At 31.5% G+C, this 16,860-nt stretch overlaps 2 protein-coding genes across 2 annotated transcripts; one reads left to right on the forward strand and one right to left on the reverse strand.

Moving 5' to 3' along the window:
• Positions 1-62: 62 nt before the first annotated feature.
• On the forward strand, positions 63-3,511 carry LOC122592463 (cysteine proteinase inhibitor 12-like). The gene is made up of 4 exons (XM_043764700.1): positions 63-336; positions 944-1,127; positions 2,173-2,318; positions 3,160-3,511. Exons 1-4 carry the CDS (start codon positions 133-135, stop codon positions 3,295-3,297), a joined length of 672 nt encoding a protein of 223 aa, XP_043620635.1. The 5' UTR covers positions 63-132; the 3' UTR covers positions 3,298-3,511.
• A 4,714-nt stretch (positions 3,512-8,225) lies between these two features.
• LOC122594005 (probable WRKY transcription factor 14) lies at positions 8,226-14,507 on the reverse strand. Its single transcript, XM_043766478.1, has 3 exons — positions 13,833-14,507; positions 10,386-10,526; positions 8,226-8,893 (listed from the first exon to the last, which is right to left on the reverse strand). The coding sequence occupies exons 1-3, from the start codon at positions 14,456-14,458 to the stop codon at positions 8,380-8,382; spliced, it is 1,281 nt and encodes a 426-aa protein (XP_043622413.1). The 5' UTR covers positions 14,459-14,507; the 3' UTR covers positions 8,226-8,379.
• Between the last annotated feature and the right edge of the window lie 2,353 nt (positions 14,508-16,860).

Consider the following 16,860-nt stretch of genomic DNA (forward strand, 5'->3'; position numbering starts at 1 on the left):
CACGCCTACGCCACGTGTCCATATCCCATCAAACCCATCACCAAAATACGATGAAAACACCCACGTCACTTTCACACACACACACGAGTCGACGAATGTCCGTCCCCAAAAATCAATTAATTAAAGAAAGAAATGCAAATCCAACGCGTCCTACAAGTACTACTAATAGTGATAGCAACCACTCTGTTAATATCAATTGCCACCAGAAAAGACGAAGACGAAGAATTCGATATCATGTCATCTGTTTTAGGCGGTGTTCAGAACTCATCATCTGCTAACTCTCTCGAAATCGATGATCTCGCTCGTTTTGCTGTTCAGGAACACAACAAAAAAGAGGTTTTTTTTTTCTTCTAATTTTTTTATTTTTATCTTTTACATTCATTACTTTACTATATGCTTTATGTCTGATTAAGTAGATTTTTTTATTGTGATATTTGGTTAATTAATCGAATTGTTTTTTCGTATTGCGTAGTTAGGGTTTAGTTTTAGTGGATATTTATGAGTGTTGCTTATTTCGAACGCAACTTAGGTCCCGTTTGGTTAGGACTTAATTGACCTAATAAAAAAGTACTTAACCCATTAAGTCAATCAAACCTGTTTGTTTTTTACTTGATAAATAGAAAAACAACTGTATTGACTTAGTACGTACATCATTGTTTCTTTATTCGGTCGCTTAATCCATTCAATCACTTAATGGTTAAAAAAACAAACACGCCAGCTTGAAGTCTAGAAATATCCATTGTCAAACACTGTCTTTAGTTTTAATATTTCTAAGTATGACAATTAGATGATTACTTCCATTATCGGTAAAAAAATAAATAAAAAAATCATTCCTTTTAGTGAAATATATTAGTTAGGTGTTTATGACTTGTTTCACGATTTTAAAGGAATGTAAAGAGATTTGACGAACGTGTTAATCCTGTGAATGATTTGTTTTTTGTAGAATGCAATGTTGGAGTTCGCAAGGGTGATAAAGGCGCAAGAGCAGGTAGTTGCTGGTACTATGCATCATCTTACATTGGAAGTTATGGACGCTGGAAAGAAGAAAATATGTGAGGCGAAGATCTGGGTTAAGCCGTGGTTGAACTTCAAGGAACTCTCAGAGTTCAAGCATGTTGATGAAAAAGGTAGCTTGCTAATTTTTGAAAGTTCTTAATGTATTGCGTTAGTTTCGTGTGACTTGGTAGTTGGTACCTTTAGCTTCAAGAAGAATTATTTTTCTTATCTTTTTTTTTTTTGAGCTTTAAAGTTATCGTGGTCAACATTTATCTGCTTTGTGAGGAAATCATATAAAGAAACCACGTTTATTTAGTGATGATTGTGGATGTTACTGTAATTCTGAAGGCTTGAATTTGATTTTGGGAACATGTGATTCACCGATAACCTAAATACCCACCATGTTCACTTATGTGCCATATTCTCATAATCACATTGATTTTAGTTTTGCAATTTTACCCCTTAAATGAAACGTACTTTTCTATTTGAACTTTGTTTATCACCTGGTTTTCTACCTGTTCGGGCGATGTGGCCTCAGGAATCTGAATCTTATTTCAAGAAAGAGAAGAGTACACATCAGATCATTCTTGCTTTCGTTTATTGCTTGATTTGAAATAACTTTTGTTTCCCACCAGTTAGTATTAAAAAAACGGGGGTGGGGGGGGGGGGGGGATTGGACGGGAACCCGCTGATCCCATATATCATTTGGTACCAACTAATCCCCCAGCTAGGTTAGTGTCCAGGTGAATCTCAACCACTTAATAATCCCCTGATTATCTCAAGTCTACCTTTAGCAAGACTCGAACCCAGGATCCCTCCTGGGAAGTGGTGGCTGGTGGCCACTGGGCTATTAACCAGTGGTTAGTATAGTTACACATTAAGTGTAGATGTTGACAGGAGGATTATGCGTTGATGTACATAGGTATGTATGTACCTGTGTACGTCATCTGTGTGTTATACTTTGTATTTATGTTGAGACATTAATATATGTAGTCTTGCATACCAAACTGCATCTTGCATGTTATCTGCAACCGAGTATATGAAGTCTGCTGGTAAAATGTCATAGCAGAGCATAAATTTCGATGCCAGGACTGAATGATAAATATGGGTACTAGTTTAGGTTTGTTGACTTCATGAAGTTTTCTAATCATCTTTTCCTAAATATTTTGAACTCAGAGGGCGAGGGCTCAGCATATCAGTCGGTGCCTGTCCATGATTCTGTGGTCCAGGAGGCTGCAAATCATGTTATTAAGACTCTGCAGCAGAGGTCCAACTCATTATTTCCTTATGTATTGCAAGAAGTTGTTCATGCTAAAGCAGAGGTATGCAACTCTTTCTTTTATATGATCTGATATTGTGATTTACCTAAGTGTATTCATTATCTTTTTGGGTGTGTATTCTCTTAATCTCTTATATGTTCCTTTAAAGACTTTGGACAAAAAATATACTCACAACCATAACAAGTTGTAGTTTTTTACTTGCTTCCTGTTTCGTTTTAAAATTGTTTTGTCATATTTTCGGTTCAGTTAGTCTTTTCCAAGTGGTTCTGACTTCATCAGAAGAATATAAAGGGTTTGAGTTTGAAATCTGCACCTATGTGGATGTGTACTTCTTAGTTTATCGGGGTCCATTGATGGGCAGGAAGAAATATCAACATCAGTTGTGGTTTCTGAAAGGGCGGCAAAACGGGCGGGTTGGGTGATGGATGAGGCAAACGGGTAGAATTGTACAGTTTATATATATTGTGGACCACGTTGGGCCGAACCGCAATCATTGTTTGCTCTCTCACTCTACATATGATTTTAAAATTATGTGTGGCTCAATGTAATTACAAATCCATATTATCGTCATGATAAATTGAAGCTGTTCTAACCAACTAAACCAGTGTATGAGGTTTTATGTGGCCGAATACATTGTGGACAATCTATGTCCCTTTTGTCCCTTTTTTTTTTTTTAATTTGTCTTTCAGCTTAAGCTCTATGGCCGATTAGGGATAAACACAAACAATGTTTGCCTGTTTGTATGTGAAGGGGGTTGAAAATGATATATTGCCGCACTTTGTTTTTGGGGAGTATAGAAACAACCAATAATAGTGATTGATATGTGTTATTTGAGTTCATGCATTGGTACTAATCAAAGACGACTTGTAATCAACTGTTTCAGACAGCGGAAGGGTCTGCAAAATATGATATTCTATTGAAGGTAAAACGGAGTGACAAGGAAGAGAAATTCAAGGCTAAGGTTCACAAAGATAATGATGGAAAATTTCATGTGAACATGATGGAGCAAGACCACTCTTAATCAAATCTTGTGCCATGACACTGAGAAAGAGGTATCAAGGTATGGATGGATAATGTGTAATAATCCTTAATGATTGCATCATACTTGGATGACATAGGGAGTGAATAAGTTTTGTTGCTTACTGATACCTTATGTGAATAATCAGCATATATAACTATTTATCCTGACTAGATATCTGTGAACTCTATATATCGGATCATATGTTTTTGTCTCATTTCTTTAAATGTTGTGAATGTGTTCCATTTATGGGTAGTTTGTAGCTACATATTTCGCTAGACACATGATTCACTTGATATATATATATATATATATAGTGAAAAGTTATTTTGGGAACTTTTTTTGCGAGAGTCTGTGAAAAATTTTCGAATCAAACCTAACCGATGATTATTCTCTACATGAAAATTGTTTTTTGATTGTTTTTCTGAATAACTTATGTGTAATTTTGATGATTATAATTTTGTGGAGGCATGGATTATCATCCGTTATACAATTATGTGGAGATTTGGATTCTTGATCACATGTGTACGAATATTGCTATGATTAAATGTGATCGACCTGCATACATGTGATCAAGAATCCAAATCTCTACATAATTGTATAACGGATGATAATTCATGTTCCACACAATTATAAACTTCAAAATTAAACATAAGTTATTCAAAAACAATCAAAAAACAATTTTTATGTAAAGAACAATCATCGGTTGGGCTTGATTTGAAAAGTTTTCAAAGGTTCTCGCAAAAAAAAGTTCTTAAAATAACTCTACCATATATATATATATATATATATAGGTTTTAGGTAAAGTAAAACAAGTATTAAAGTAAAACAATAGGTTTCTCTTTACTGAATATCACCGTGCATAATGAAAATCATCGTGTATCAATTGTTTCGTGAATCTTCGTGCATCAATCTAACCATGATCTAAGGTTCAAGATCTTGTCTTATTTGTTTTACATTAATATTTGTTTTACAATACCCAACCCATATATATATATATATGTATATTAAATCAGTGGCGGTACCACATGGGGGGCAAAGGGGCAAATGCCCCCCTCCAAATTAAGATTCTGTCATGTATTTTTAGACTTTTCTATCGATTTTAAAAAATTACTTATATGTTTTTAACATTTTTACCCATTTATATTTATTTTTTATGAATTTTTTAATTGCCCTTTTTAAAAATTTTTTTTGGTACCGCCTCTCTCTCTCTCATATATATATAGATTGTAGATCTACTTTTGAGGTGGTAAATTTGGTGGGTCGGGCGAGACAAATTTTGCTTGAAATTGTTGATCTTTTTGAGTTGGTCTGTAGAGTTGGCCAATTCCAGTACCATTTTTTAATGTACATGATGCAATGCTCATTTGCATATGATGTGTGGACGCACATCTTTTTCTATGACGCTTGTGATTCTATCACTCTTGCTATTATAAAGTGAAAACACAGCTACAAGAGAATATGCAACGATATTGTTAAAATTGTATAGTAAAAGCTGTCTGCAGCTTAAAAGAAAGGGAACAAATGTATAGAAACACCCCAAGTCCCCAAGTCGAGTATAGTTTGGCTTACAGGGGTAAAATTTGTACCACGAATAATTATGTAATGCGTCCATGGAAGAGGTGTACATAGATTTTACTTTTTAGATAATTGGTGTCATCGGTATAAGTTTTGCCTTTAAAAGAATTATCCATTACACGATATACTTGTATCTTCTTTGGTAGATTGTAAGGCTTATATGGGTTTGTGTCATTGTGTGTTAGGTTTCACCTACGGTCGGTAATGCATTCACCTATAGGTGCACTTTTCACTCATGCATGTACTCATGGGTAAGGTTTTAGTCATTTTACGGGTTTAGGATGGTCTCATGGTAGACGAGTATTTGTTGACCTAGTCCATTCTCGTCCATTGGGCCATATTTTTCACATCTTATGTCGATTAATCAGCCCGCCAAAACAAGACTTGTACGCCTATACACCTTGCATAGCTCTGAGCTATTCTCTTTGTATGATGGTGGACTGGTGTTACGTACATTTGAAAAACTAGAAACAATGCCCTTCACATCGATATTCATGAGAGTAGTTATAATATCAACTGCATAATCTACCTTTCTTTCCATTAGGGATAGGAAAGATGGTATTTCTTGGGAGACTTGAAGCACGTGACGGTTTGATAGTTGATCTTGTTTAACACTTTGTTTGGTGTGTCTTGTTTTCTCGGAACTTGTTTGGGGCCGTAACATAAACATCACGAAATAAAAAAGCGATAACTAGATTTTCGTTGGTGGGATCTCATTTATTAATTTGTAATTGGCATAAGTATATTGCAACCTTTTTGCGACTTTAGCATTTAAAGTTCTTGGTAGTATCTACATCGTGTAATTATTTGTATTTTTAAGTTTTTAGCTAGGGGTTTTTGTCTATTAATATATAGTTTTTAGCGTTCATAATTTATTTTATTTTTTGGAAGGATGAATGAAAAACTGAAATGAATCCATAAAAAAAAAAAGTCGATCGATCAAAGTTGTCCCACTACAAAACCGATGGTTCACTGGCAACATGGATCTATATTAAAAAAGAAAAAAAGTACTCGTGAATTACCAAATTCTTACAAATGTATATGTACAAACTTACTTGTAAACTTTCCAAGACTTGCATTGTATATATACACATCACTTTGCTTAAGGGGCCAGCAATTGTGATGTATAATGTATGTAATGTAATACAAGTGAGAGTCCCATCATCCAATTACACCAAACTTTTAGATGAGCTTTTCCATCAACTATTACTCAAAGCTTTCAGTCTCATCAACACCCCCCCAATTATATTTAGATTATTCCCCTCAAACCAGTGTGTGGGTCTTCCTTTTATCTTCTTACTGTTTTTACATATATTTATTTATATATATATATGCTATAGAATACACATTAATTAATTGTTGTTGCCTCATGAATATACAAACTTGTATTCTAGCTAGCGGTACGTAAATTGACGTACCTATGATCAATCATGAGGTTGTAGATTTTAATCCGGTAAAAAACAAATTAATGTGTGAAATGTTGTATGGTGTCCGTCCTGATATCTGCATTTTTGGAAAGAAAAGAAACTTTTTTTTGTTGATATATCGTCTAATTAACATCAAGATTAACTTTATTTACAAATGAAATATGTTACGATATATAAATATAGATACTTTAACTTTTAAAATAATTTTGCAGCCGCTTTTACATTCACTAAAATAAAAATGTTATTTTTTAAAACTCATTTCTTCGTACTTTTTAAAAATGATAAAAAATTATTAATTTGTTCACGCTTATAAATGTGTGGAAAAAAACTCACATTTAAAAGTGTGAATAAAGTTAAAGGATCAAAAAAATTTCACAGTTATATATGCAGAAACAAAAAGTTCACATTTTCAAGTGTGTAAAAATATATAATTGTTCACACTTAAAAGTGTGGAAGTAATTTGTGACACCAAATTTTCCCACACAAGAGAAAGCGCGAGGAATTTGAGTGACAAATTAGCTCTCACGCTTTTAAATGTGAAAATGTGAAAATGTTTAAGTGTTATTTAATAGTAGGAGTAGAATAGAATGCCGTTTAAAAAAAAAGTGAAAATGCTTGACATTTTTTCACACTTTTAAGTGTGAACATTTTGTTTATATGTATAATTGTGAAAAAAGTATGACTTTATTAATTTTTTCACACTTCTAAGTGTGAATTTTTTTATACAATTTTAAAATGAACATATTTTCTCACATTTTTTAGAAATGCGAGGAAATAATTGTGAGCAATTAACATTTTTGTTGTAGTGATTATTACATTTACATTATTAATGATTTTTTTAATGGCATTCTATTCTACTTCTACTCCTAAATTACACGTATGCTTGGAAACCAGGACTCTCGAAAAACTCCTATTAATTCACCCTTACAAATGTGAAAAGTGGGACTCGGACCCAGGTGGATCCTTCCAAGGTCAAAGACCTTACCAATGAGTAATGACAACATCACCGTTGTTGCCATCACCACCGCCGCCACCACCACCACCACCATCGCTGCCACCACCATGCATCACCTAATGGCGGCGCCTGCCACCACCGCTCGTCGCTGCCATCACCACACCAATGACGTTACTATCAATACCGTCACATACGTCTAGTATAGTTATAATTATATTGTTGTGTCCAATTTAATTAGTTCATTTGACTAGATCATTGATACAACATCTGCCAGCTTACACTTAGAATCATATCTATAATCTATAAACCTTTATAAAGGGTATTGAAATTAAGATTAAGCATCTTTTTCATTTCCATACTACCCTTCATATTTACTTTATATTTTACTCATCCTATTCCTAACTATCGAAATTACCCTTACAAATAAATTAAATCCACAAAAATAAACTGATCTTTGATTCTAATTTAATTAATATTGATCTTTCTATATGGTTTTAAAACAATCGACAGAATTTCATAATCTATATTTTTAACACATTATGTAACCAATGTGTTCATCTACAAAATTAGTTATAAAATTTCGTCGCAACGCGCGGGTACTATGCTCGTATTATTAATTAAACATGGCCAATTAGTCATCAATATATTACCAAAGCATGCATACACTGCTAGCTTGTTAATTATTAATTGACTGTATATCAAACCTAGTAAGTCTAACGGGTCATAATCATAAGAACGCATTGACTTTATAAGGGTAAATCCACCTATAATACGGAGTATAAGTTTAAATAATGGATTTTTTTTAATCGAATTAAAGTAGTTACGTATATGAAGAGAAACGTACAATTAATAATAGTATTGTTGAGCCTAAATTTAGTAAAGAACTGTATGTCAATTAATAAGTATAACCAAATATTGTTACATAATAATTAAGAACCAGAAATGATAAGATAAAGCAATGAAATAATAACTAACAAAATGAAAAAGAAATTATATATTTTTACTCAATTATACAAGCACCAAACAACAAATGAATAAAATTTCCTTTAAACAAAATAATAATTAATTAATCCGCCAAATCTTAATTATTATTAATTGTGGGTTATATATTGTATGTGTATAATATCAACCAAAAGGATCCAAATCTTTGTTAAAATTTTGAGCTTCTTCATCATCACCACCACCCAAGAAACCTTGATTCAACAACAGGCTGATAGGATCAACATCTATCTCTCCTAAACCCGAAAAGAAATCGTCACCACCACCACCTCCTCCTCCTCCTCCTCCTGCTGGCAATTCGGGCCTATACCCTTGAGGGAAAGCTCCTTCAAATACTTGTAACTCGTCTTTTACTACTTGAAGTACCACCGATGATCCATTTCTAATTTCATCTTCTACTGTAGTTGTTGCCATGATTTCTTCTTTTTGTTGCGGTTGTTCGGTTGTAGTGGTGTTTGTGGTGGTGGTCTTGGGGGGTTGTGGGGTTCTAGTGGAACCGGCTAGAGCGTTACGTTGGGTGGGCCAGGGATGGTTGTGTTCAGAAGTGTAGGTGATAACCAACATGTTAGGGTCGGTTCGACTTCTTTCCACTTGTTTCCTTGCTGAGCATCCTTTTGAGCTGCTACATCTATAGTAGCCTCTGAAATTTCATTCGGTTCATCATGATATATATATAACAATATTACTAATATATTGTTCAAAATTTTAATTAAGAGAGTAATTAATTAAATTGCTATCAGTACGTATATCGTGAACAACATTTAAATTTAATGTGACTACATTATGTAAAATCATATCCATCATATAAGTTATTAATTAAGTGGCAATACCTATATATAATACCACTGTCTCAAATATTTATATATGGTGCATGCATGCAAAAGTTTTTACCCTTATCTAACTACTAGCAAATTAAACTAATAACTTAAGTACTTAAGTGACTAAGTGAGTATAATAGAATAACACTACTATTAATTAGTAGTAGTATATATATGTGTCAAAAAGATTGAAAGTTGATTTAAGTAAAAACAAATATATAATTAAAAATTAACTCTCAATATCGTCTATCACAGGTTTTGGGTTTCAATATTGTCTTTGATGGTGTATGGAGGTTACTTCTAGTATCGATCTAACAAAGGTAAAAAAAGGCCTTCAGTTTTTAAAAAAAAGATTGAAAGCTGATTTAAGTGTATTTAACGTGCATAAAAAAATTTGTATCTTCCATATTAAAAGTCTGTCCCCTGATTTTCATGGTAAATATACAAACAATTTATGCACCTTAAACACAACCCTTAGGGCTGTATTTAGCAAACCCCTATATTTAAATAATCCTAAAATTTCTTCAATCAGTTTTCTTTCAAGTCAACTTGAATAAAACAAAATTAACTAATATACTAATTTTAATCCATTTTTATGGATATAGATATCTCTATATATGTACTACAGTATTAGTACTCAAAAGAGCTAGGTAGATACTTAATTACAATGGTAGTCATATCAGTACGTCCTTTCACATATTTAATGTTCGATAGTTTTAATTAGCAATCAATACATAAAACAAACAAATTAAAAATTAATGTGTATCCATAAATTTACAACCTTATTGTTTATATAACATGAAGGAAATTTCTTGTAAATAAGTTGAAGTTGGTTATGATATACGAGAGCAAGTATTCGCGCGTTGCGGCGGTGAGATGGTGGGGTGATAGGTCATAGAGTGTGATAGCCAAATGCCTTAATCGTACGGGCTCCACCTCGGATTTAAAAATTCGTCAAAAGTATATCGAATGACATCTCTAATGAAAGAGCATTAAATTTTAAGAACACCTATATAATTTTTATAATAATCGATGTACGGTTTATGAGATAAAAGACTTTGAATGAATTGGTGGAAAAATGATTTATGGAGGAGAGAGAACAAAAATGATTGGTTAAGATTTGAGGAGAGAGAAAGGGTGTTAGGTAAATATAAAATTGATATATGGACATTTTAAGAAAGTAAATATTGAAACTTAAGATGTAAACATGGGAGATCTGCTTTGTAATATAGTATAGATATAGATATATAAGTCTTCTTTATAAAAGCTAATTAGCTTTTATAGTATCATTAATTATTATGAGTGTATGTATACCTGGGGTAAGGAGAGCCTTTGATAGGCTTTTGGCCATACTTTCGCCAAGCCCATAGGTCCGAAGGAACAACTTCTCCCGTGGGTCTACTATTTGCAGGTGCTGGTGCCGGTATGCACACTACTTTCTTTGCCTGGCTCTTCCTACGTACAGAATTAAAACGTACGTTTAATTAACCATAACAACACAATTAATTATATACATTATTAGTTATTTCCTAGCTAGCTTATCCAAAAGTAATTAAATGAAGAGACAAGTAACTATTGCCTGCTGCTTATATATAGTACTCCAATAATTAATTCCAATGTGTATATATTTATGTTATGTTAGAAAATAAAATATTCGGACAAAGGATATGTGAAAATTTTGGCAAATGCCACATTTTGGGGAAAATAACGTGAACAACAAGTGAAATATAAATATTTATGACCACTAAAAATGCAAAGTAAAAGGTTGATTGAAAACCGAAAATTCCATTCCATATAGTAGTAGTGGTCCTGTTTGGAGACAGTTATCTCATGTTCAATCATTGATAAGACATGTTAACAACTATCCAACTTCAAATAATCCCACCATCAATTTTGTCTATATTTGCCTTATTTACTTATGATATGAACTCTCTCTCATGTACAAATGTGATGCATATATAATTTGGATCCTTTAAAAAAGGGCCACTTTTTGTTTTACCTTTTCTCAAGTTAACTTAAACACGGTTAACATCATTTAACTTAATTTCTGTTGCACCTCTTATTCAAGAGACGGCTGAATATTTATTTCATCATGTGTCAAATTGAAGAAGATGATGTGAGAGCAACAGAAATACTATTACAACATATAAGATTTTCCCTTCCAAAAGTAATCAAATAAATTTTTTAAATCGGTTCTAATCTCTGATTAGTATATACCCTTTTGTATTATTACACATTCAACTAGTCATTAATAAAATTAAGAAGTTTATTAAAATAAATGTCAAATCAAAAGTAACACTTTCTTCACTCTAGAAAGTGACATTAATTGTTTCGACAACAACGTTTTGACTATTTGTATTCAAAGTAGTAAATATAAAAGCAATATATAGCCAGTCAGAAAGTATTTGACGTGGTACATCAAGCCATATCATTTTAATTAGTTCCATTAGGACTAACCTATTGATTAACTATTAATTAAGTGGCAGAGTTAATTAGTGATTTCTACTTGTGAATTCGGAGTATACATTATCAATCTAAACTCGATTTCTAAGGCACCATGACACTATATACTCGTCGGCATTGTGTCTACAATACGATATATCTTAGTTTTTCATGTTAATTACTCCCCAAATATATATATATATATATATATACACATGTAATAAGCGTCTACAAACAAAAAATGTTTAGGTGCAACTAGTGAAACTTTCTGATGATAAAATACTAGTTTTGTTTTTGTAATTAATACATATAACTAACTTGAAAAATATGATAATTAAGAATAGACAATTGAGTAGTTAATGTATGTTTGTAAAGAATGACCAATTATATTGAGACAAATTAATAATTAAAGATAGTAAGGTAGCTAGCCAGACAATAAAAATGACAAGAGAGATGCACATGCATGTTTATATGTACCACATATTATCTTATACTATGGCAAACTACAAATATCAACACTAAGCAAACTATATATATGATTATGTAATTAACACATTAGAAAAAGTTAACATTTGTCTTAAAATACCCACAATTTATATCGTTTTTTATATAACGTACTGTACGTAGATAAATGAGATTGGGTTAAAGAGCACAATATATACTATTCAACTGAAAATAATATTCCGTTATCATCATGAAATATAAAATCAGAAAAAGTATATATAATACTTTATAACATAATAAATAAATATAAATATTATGTACTATAAAGAATCTTTTGCGTTATTTATGGAAAAATAAAACAGTACGTAAGCCTATAGTTTGATCATTATCTCATCTCGATCTTAAATATATAAAGGTAAGTTTATATACATACAAATGTATATATGTTATATATTATCTTTAACTTTCATTGATTAATATGATTAGATATAAACGAGTCAATTAAGTTTAGGAAATACCACTAAAAAAAATTTCATTTATCCACACTTTTAGTGGAGTGTGAACAAATTATAAATTTTGTCACGCTTTTTTGTATGTATAAATATATAGAAATAAAAGTGGGTGAAAATTTCTTCACACTAAAAAGTGTGTATAATTAAAAGTTCACACTTTTTAGTGTGAATTTTCATAATTATTTTGTCACACCCCATTTGTCCACGCTAACTTTTTAGGTAGCGTGGACAAATAAGGTGTGACAAAATAATTATAAAAGTTCATACTAAAAAGTGTAAACTTTTAATTCTACACACTTTTTAGTGTGAATAAATTTCCACCCACTTTTATTTCTATATATTTTTACACACAAAAAAGTGTGACAAATTTTTTAATTTGTTCACACTCCAATAAAAGCGTGAACAAATGAAATTTTTTTTTGTAGTGTACCATCAAATAGTTATGATTAAAATCGACAATTGTTGGCAATAATCTTCTTCTTAGATAGATATATATATATATATAGCTGGGAAGATAGGAAGATAGTTTATGATCGTTAAAAAGGTTTTCTCTTATTGGAATGATATCATATAAATATATATTTCAAGTCCAGGGTACTATATATAAATAAATCCATCAACAAAATAATACATAACAGTAAAAAACTTTAAAAAATTAGACCATGCGTGCCTTAACTTTTCATGTTTTCAAGCAAGGATTATAAAATACTCCGTTGAGTAGATGAGTGATCAAACCTATCATTTTTCCAACAATTATTTATGAAAAAATTGTTGAAAGCATATTATTTAATTTTGAAGGATATGAATTATATTACATAAATCAATTATTATGCACAAAAAATTATACGACAAATAAAATATATCCGAGAGAATCTTTTGAGCTACAAAAAAATAATTTAATTAAAACTGTTAGTCTAATTATTTAATTTAATTAATATATATCTTTAAAAACTAATCGTAATTTTGGCCGGTTAACAATTAGTAATTATATACACGTATTTAAATTTGAACTTTCCACATAAAATGCATCATGAACATGAGGGATTATATACATTTTGATCTTATATATAATATATAGTCATTATTATTGTTACTAGCTAATTATATATTTAGGATGATTAAAATATAAATCATAGAAGTTGTAAAAACAAGTAAAAAATTGCATAGAAGTATCTCAGTTATGAAGCAACATGCATATGATGAACGTATTAGTAATTAATTAAATCATGGAAGCAGTTTCCAATAAGAAATATATATAATTAATTTATATAATAATATACATATATATGCAAGCTAAGCTAATAAGCTAAGGTGTATCTAGTTGTATTATATAGATATAGATAATAAAATATAAAAGTTTTACCTTCTCTTGATGCCTGGATTTCGCTGTGACGAGATCTGTAAGGTGGTAGAAGCTTCCATCAACCCACGTTTTGTTGCGGAAGTAGTAGAAGAAGAAGAATTAGAAGTAGTAGAAGATGTAATGATCATATTCATTTCATTATTATTTGTTGATGACTTTGTAGCATTTGGTGAAATTTGTAACATCTTTGAAAATATATTTTGATTATTATGGTTAACGTTGACGGTAGTCTTCTGGTGACGATGCTGATGATGATCATCGAATCTTAATGATGGTATTCTTGTTGTCGTTGAAGATGGTTGTTGTTCATCTGCTACTAAATCATTACTTGCTGTTGTTGTTCCAAAGAAGCATGGAGGAGGAGTTGATGATGATGAAGTTCCTTGATGTGGTGCTATTAATGGATCTGATAAAAGACTTGTAAAGCAGGGTTGACCAAAACCCTCATGATCATCATCGTCATCATCATAAAGGTTTGACTTTTGATGAGGATGTGTAATTTCTTGATTATCATGATCAAAGTATTGCCAATGATCTACTGAAACCCCACCTGGATCTATCGATGAGTTAACGCTTCCTGGTCGAAAAATGTCTGCTAAATCACCATGAAAATTATTGTTCTCCATTCTCTCTCTCTCTATATATATAGCTACTAATCAATAACTAACTAAGTATGTATATATATATATATGAAGAATATTATTAATGTCTTGGTTTGAGACCAATAAGCTAGTTTGTATGTGTGTGTGTGTGTGGTTTTTGCATCAAATGGATGTGAAGGTTTTGAAAATGAAGTTGATAATATGGGCTTAATTGTCTTTTTTTCTTTTTGGTTTACATGTAGCTAGCTAGAAATTAGTTTGGAAAGTGATATGATAGATTATTTAGGGTTTGGAAAGAAAAAAAAAAGATGAGAGAGTAGTAGAAAGAGAGGAAGTAGTGGTTGACTTTTCATACATATGACACTTCTATTCCATACGCAAAGGGATGGAAGGAAAAAATGGTTTGTATATTAGATTGATGATTAGTTAATGGAGATTTTTTTAATGGATTTATAATCTGACTGAGATATTTGATGGTGTTACTTTGTTATATATGCATCCAAGATTATGATATCTTTATTTAGTACTTTTTTTTATTCGTCTTTTCATGTTGGTAAAGAGTTTTTGTTTTACTATTAAAATAATAATAACAAATTAATGTTAGAAAGACAAATTTCGTCTTGATAAAGTTTAAATCTATCATTGTTTTGACGGTTCTTTTGGAAAGATCAATGTTGATAAGTCATATTAAAAATACATTTTACATATATACCAATTACTGAACAAAATCATTGGTGATGTCCTAAATATATATCATAGATATGAAGACATGGATATCTTGAATTCATAACATATACAGATTTAGTTGTAACGAGTAGATTGAGAAAGTAAAATATTAAAGGTGTGTAATTGACTATCGTTCATTTGTAAATATTTAAAAGAATGAGTTAGGAAACGATATAAGAGAAAACGATGTTTATATGTTCGTTTTTATAAATAATAATTATGCAATTTGTATATGGATTAACGATTGTATTATCTAATGAAGTTCAAACTTAAATTTCTAATAAAGATTTGAATAAACTTTGACTTGAAATTGTTCCAATTGCTTGCATTGTCTACGTTTCTAGCAATACTATACAGAGCTGAGTTGCACACAGTGGTGGCCCCGAAAATTTTAATACTCCGGTCGAGCAAAGAATATTATGCCCTTCATTTTAACTAAATTCAAACATATAAATAACTTTTTTTATAAACGATAACTAACATTATGACAAAAAATTATATATGCATAATAACATCATAATTTTAAAATTACATAACATAGTAGTTACTTTATAAACGATAACCTTAACACTCTTTTAACATATTATATATTTTATATATAATATATATTAAAAAAATTTCAAAAATTTAAGCCCTCTTAAAATTTATGTCCCGACCGAAAATCGGGTTTACACATCCTCTAGACCTCCCTTGGTTGCACATGTCATGTGAATACAATTTTATAGATCTTGCTAATAAATATTGATCATATGCAACTAGTGTTTGAATATATCCACATAAGACAAAAGGATTATACCTACAACAACCACCCCTCCACATACCAATATATACCAATGCTCGATAAAATAATTCCTCCCACACAACACATAATTCTTCATCTTAAAACCATTGTCGTTTATACGTAGTATTAAAGTTATAAGTGTTACCATTTAATTATTGAACTAATAACTAAATGTATCAACTTTTTTAATTAAGAAAAGAAAACCATTACCAAGGATTTTAAATTCCAACATTATAACACCTAAGTTATATCGATCTTTGAATGAATTTTAATTCGAGTTTGAAGAATCTAGTTAACGACTTGTCCCCTAAAAATAGACGGTATGCCATAGGCAGGAAGTAAGACTAGCCGGATCGAGGCTTCCTCCCATGGGGGCATCTTTTGTCATGTCACGCCACATCACATGGGAGGAAGCTCCTGTAAAATCCTGAAGTGAGGTAGTTTGTTTTAAAGCATAAAAAAAAACAAAAGACTTGTTTACAAATAAAAAGCTGGCAAAAAGCAATAGTCCCTAGTCTCTTCAAATTAAATAAAGAAAAAGTTGCAACTTCAATTTTTGGCAAGATAAATAAGAAAGGAAAGGGTGTTCATTTTATCTCGTGCATTCTCATTTTTTGGCTTAAAACGCCCCTCGGGGCCATGTTTGATGGCGTTCTGTGGTTTTCTGGGACGACGTCGGATTCACATCCGCCTTACTCCGGATAGCCTAAGTATATAATAGGCACCACCATACACATCGCATATTAGGCACTACATGAGTGGATAGCAAATTAAGGACCATCATACCAATTTCCTTATTTAATTATTTGACACTTACATGCATTTAAAAAGGTGTGTGGGTGGGGGGGCGTGAAGGAAGGGGAGGGGGGGGGGGGGATACACAAGCATTTTTTGCAAATGGGAAGGAATAGCCGCCCTA

This window comes from Erigeron canadensis, chromosome 3 (assembly GCF_010389155.1).
Source record: "Erigeron canadensis isolate Cc75 chromosome 3, C_canadensis_v1, whole genome shotgun sequence".
In the NCBI taxonomy this organism is placed as follows: Eukaryota; Viridiplantae; Streptophyta; class Magnoliopsida; order Asterales; family Asteraceae; genus Erigeron; species Erigeron canadensis.

Coding starts and splice junctions, on each gene's coding strand:
- LOC122594005 (XM_043766478.1), bottom strand. CDS start 14,458: ATGGAGAACAATAATTTTCATGGTGATTTAGCAGACATTTTTCGACCA. Junction 10,527..13,832: donor AATCCAGGCATCAAGAGAAG/GTAAAACTTTTA, acceptor TTCTGTACGTAG/GAAGAGCCAGGCAAAGAAAG. Junction 8,894..10,385: donor AAAGGCTCTCCTTACCCCAG/GTATACATACAC, acceptor ATGAAATTTCAG/AGGCTACTATAGATGTAGCA.
- LOC122592463 (XM_043764700.1), top strand. CDS start 133: ATGCAAATCCAACGCGTCCTACAAGTACTACTAATAGTGATAGCAACC. Junction 337..943: donor AGGAACACAACAAAAAAGAG/GTTTTTTTTTTC, acceptor TGTTTTTTGTAG/AATGCAATGTTGGAGTTCGC. Junction 1,128..2,172: donor CAAGCATGTTGATGAAAAAG/GTAGCTTGCTAA, acceptor TTTTGAACTCAG/AGGGCGAGGGCTCAGCATAT.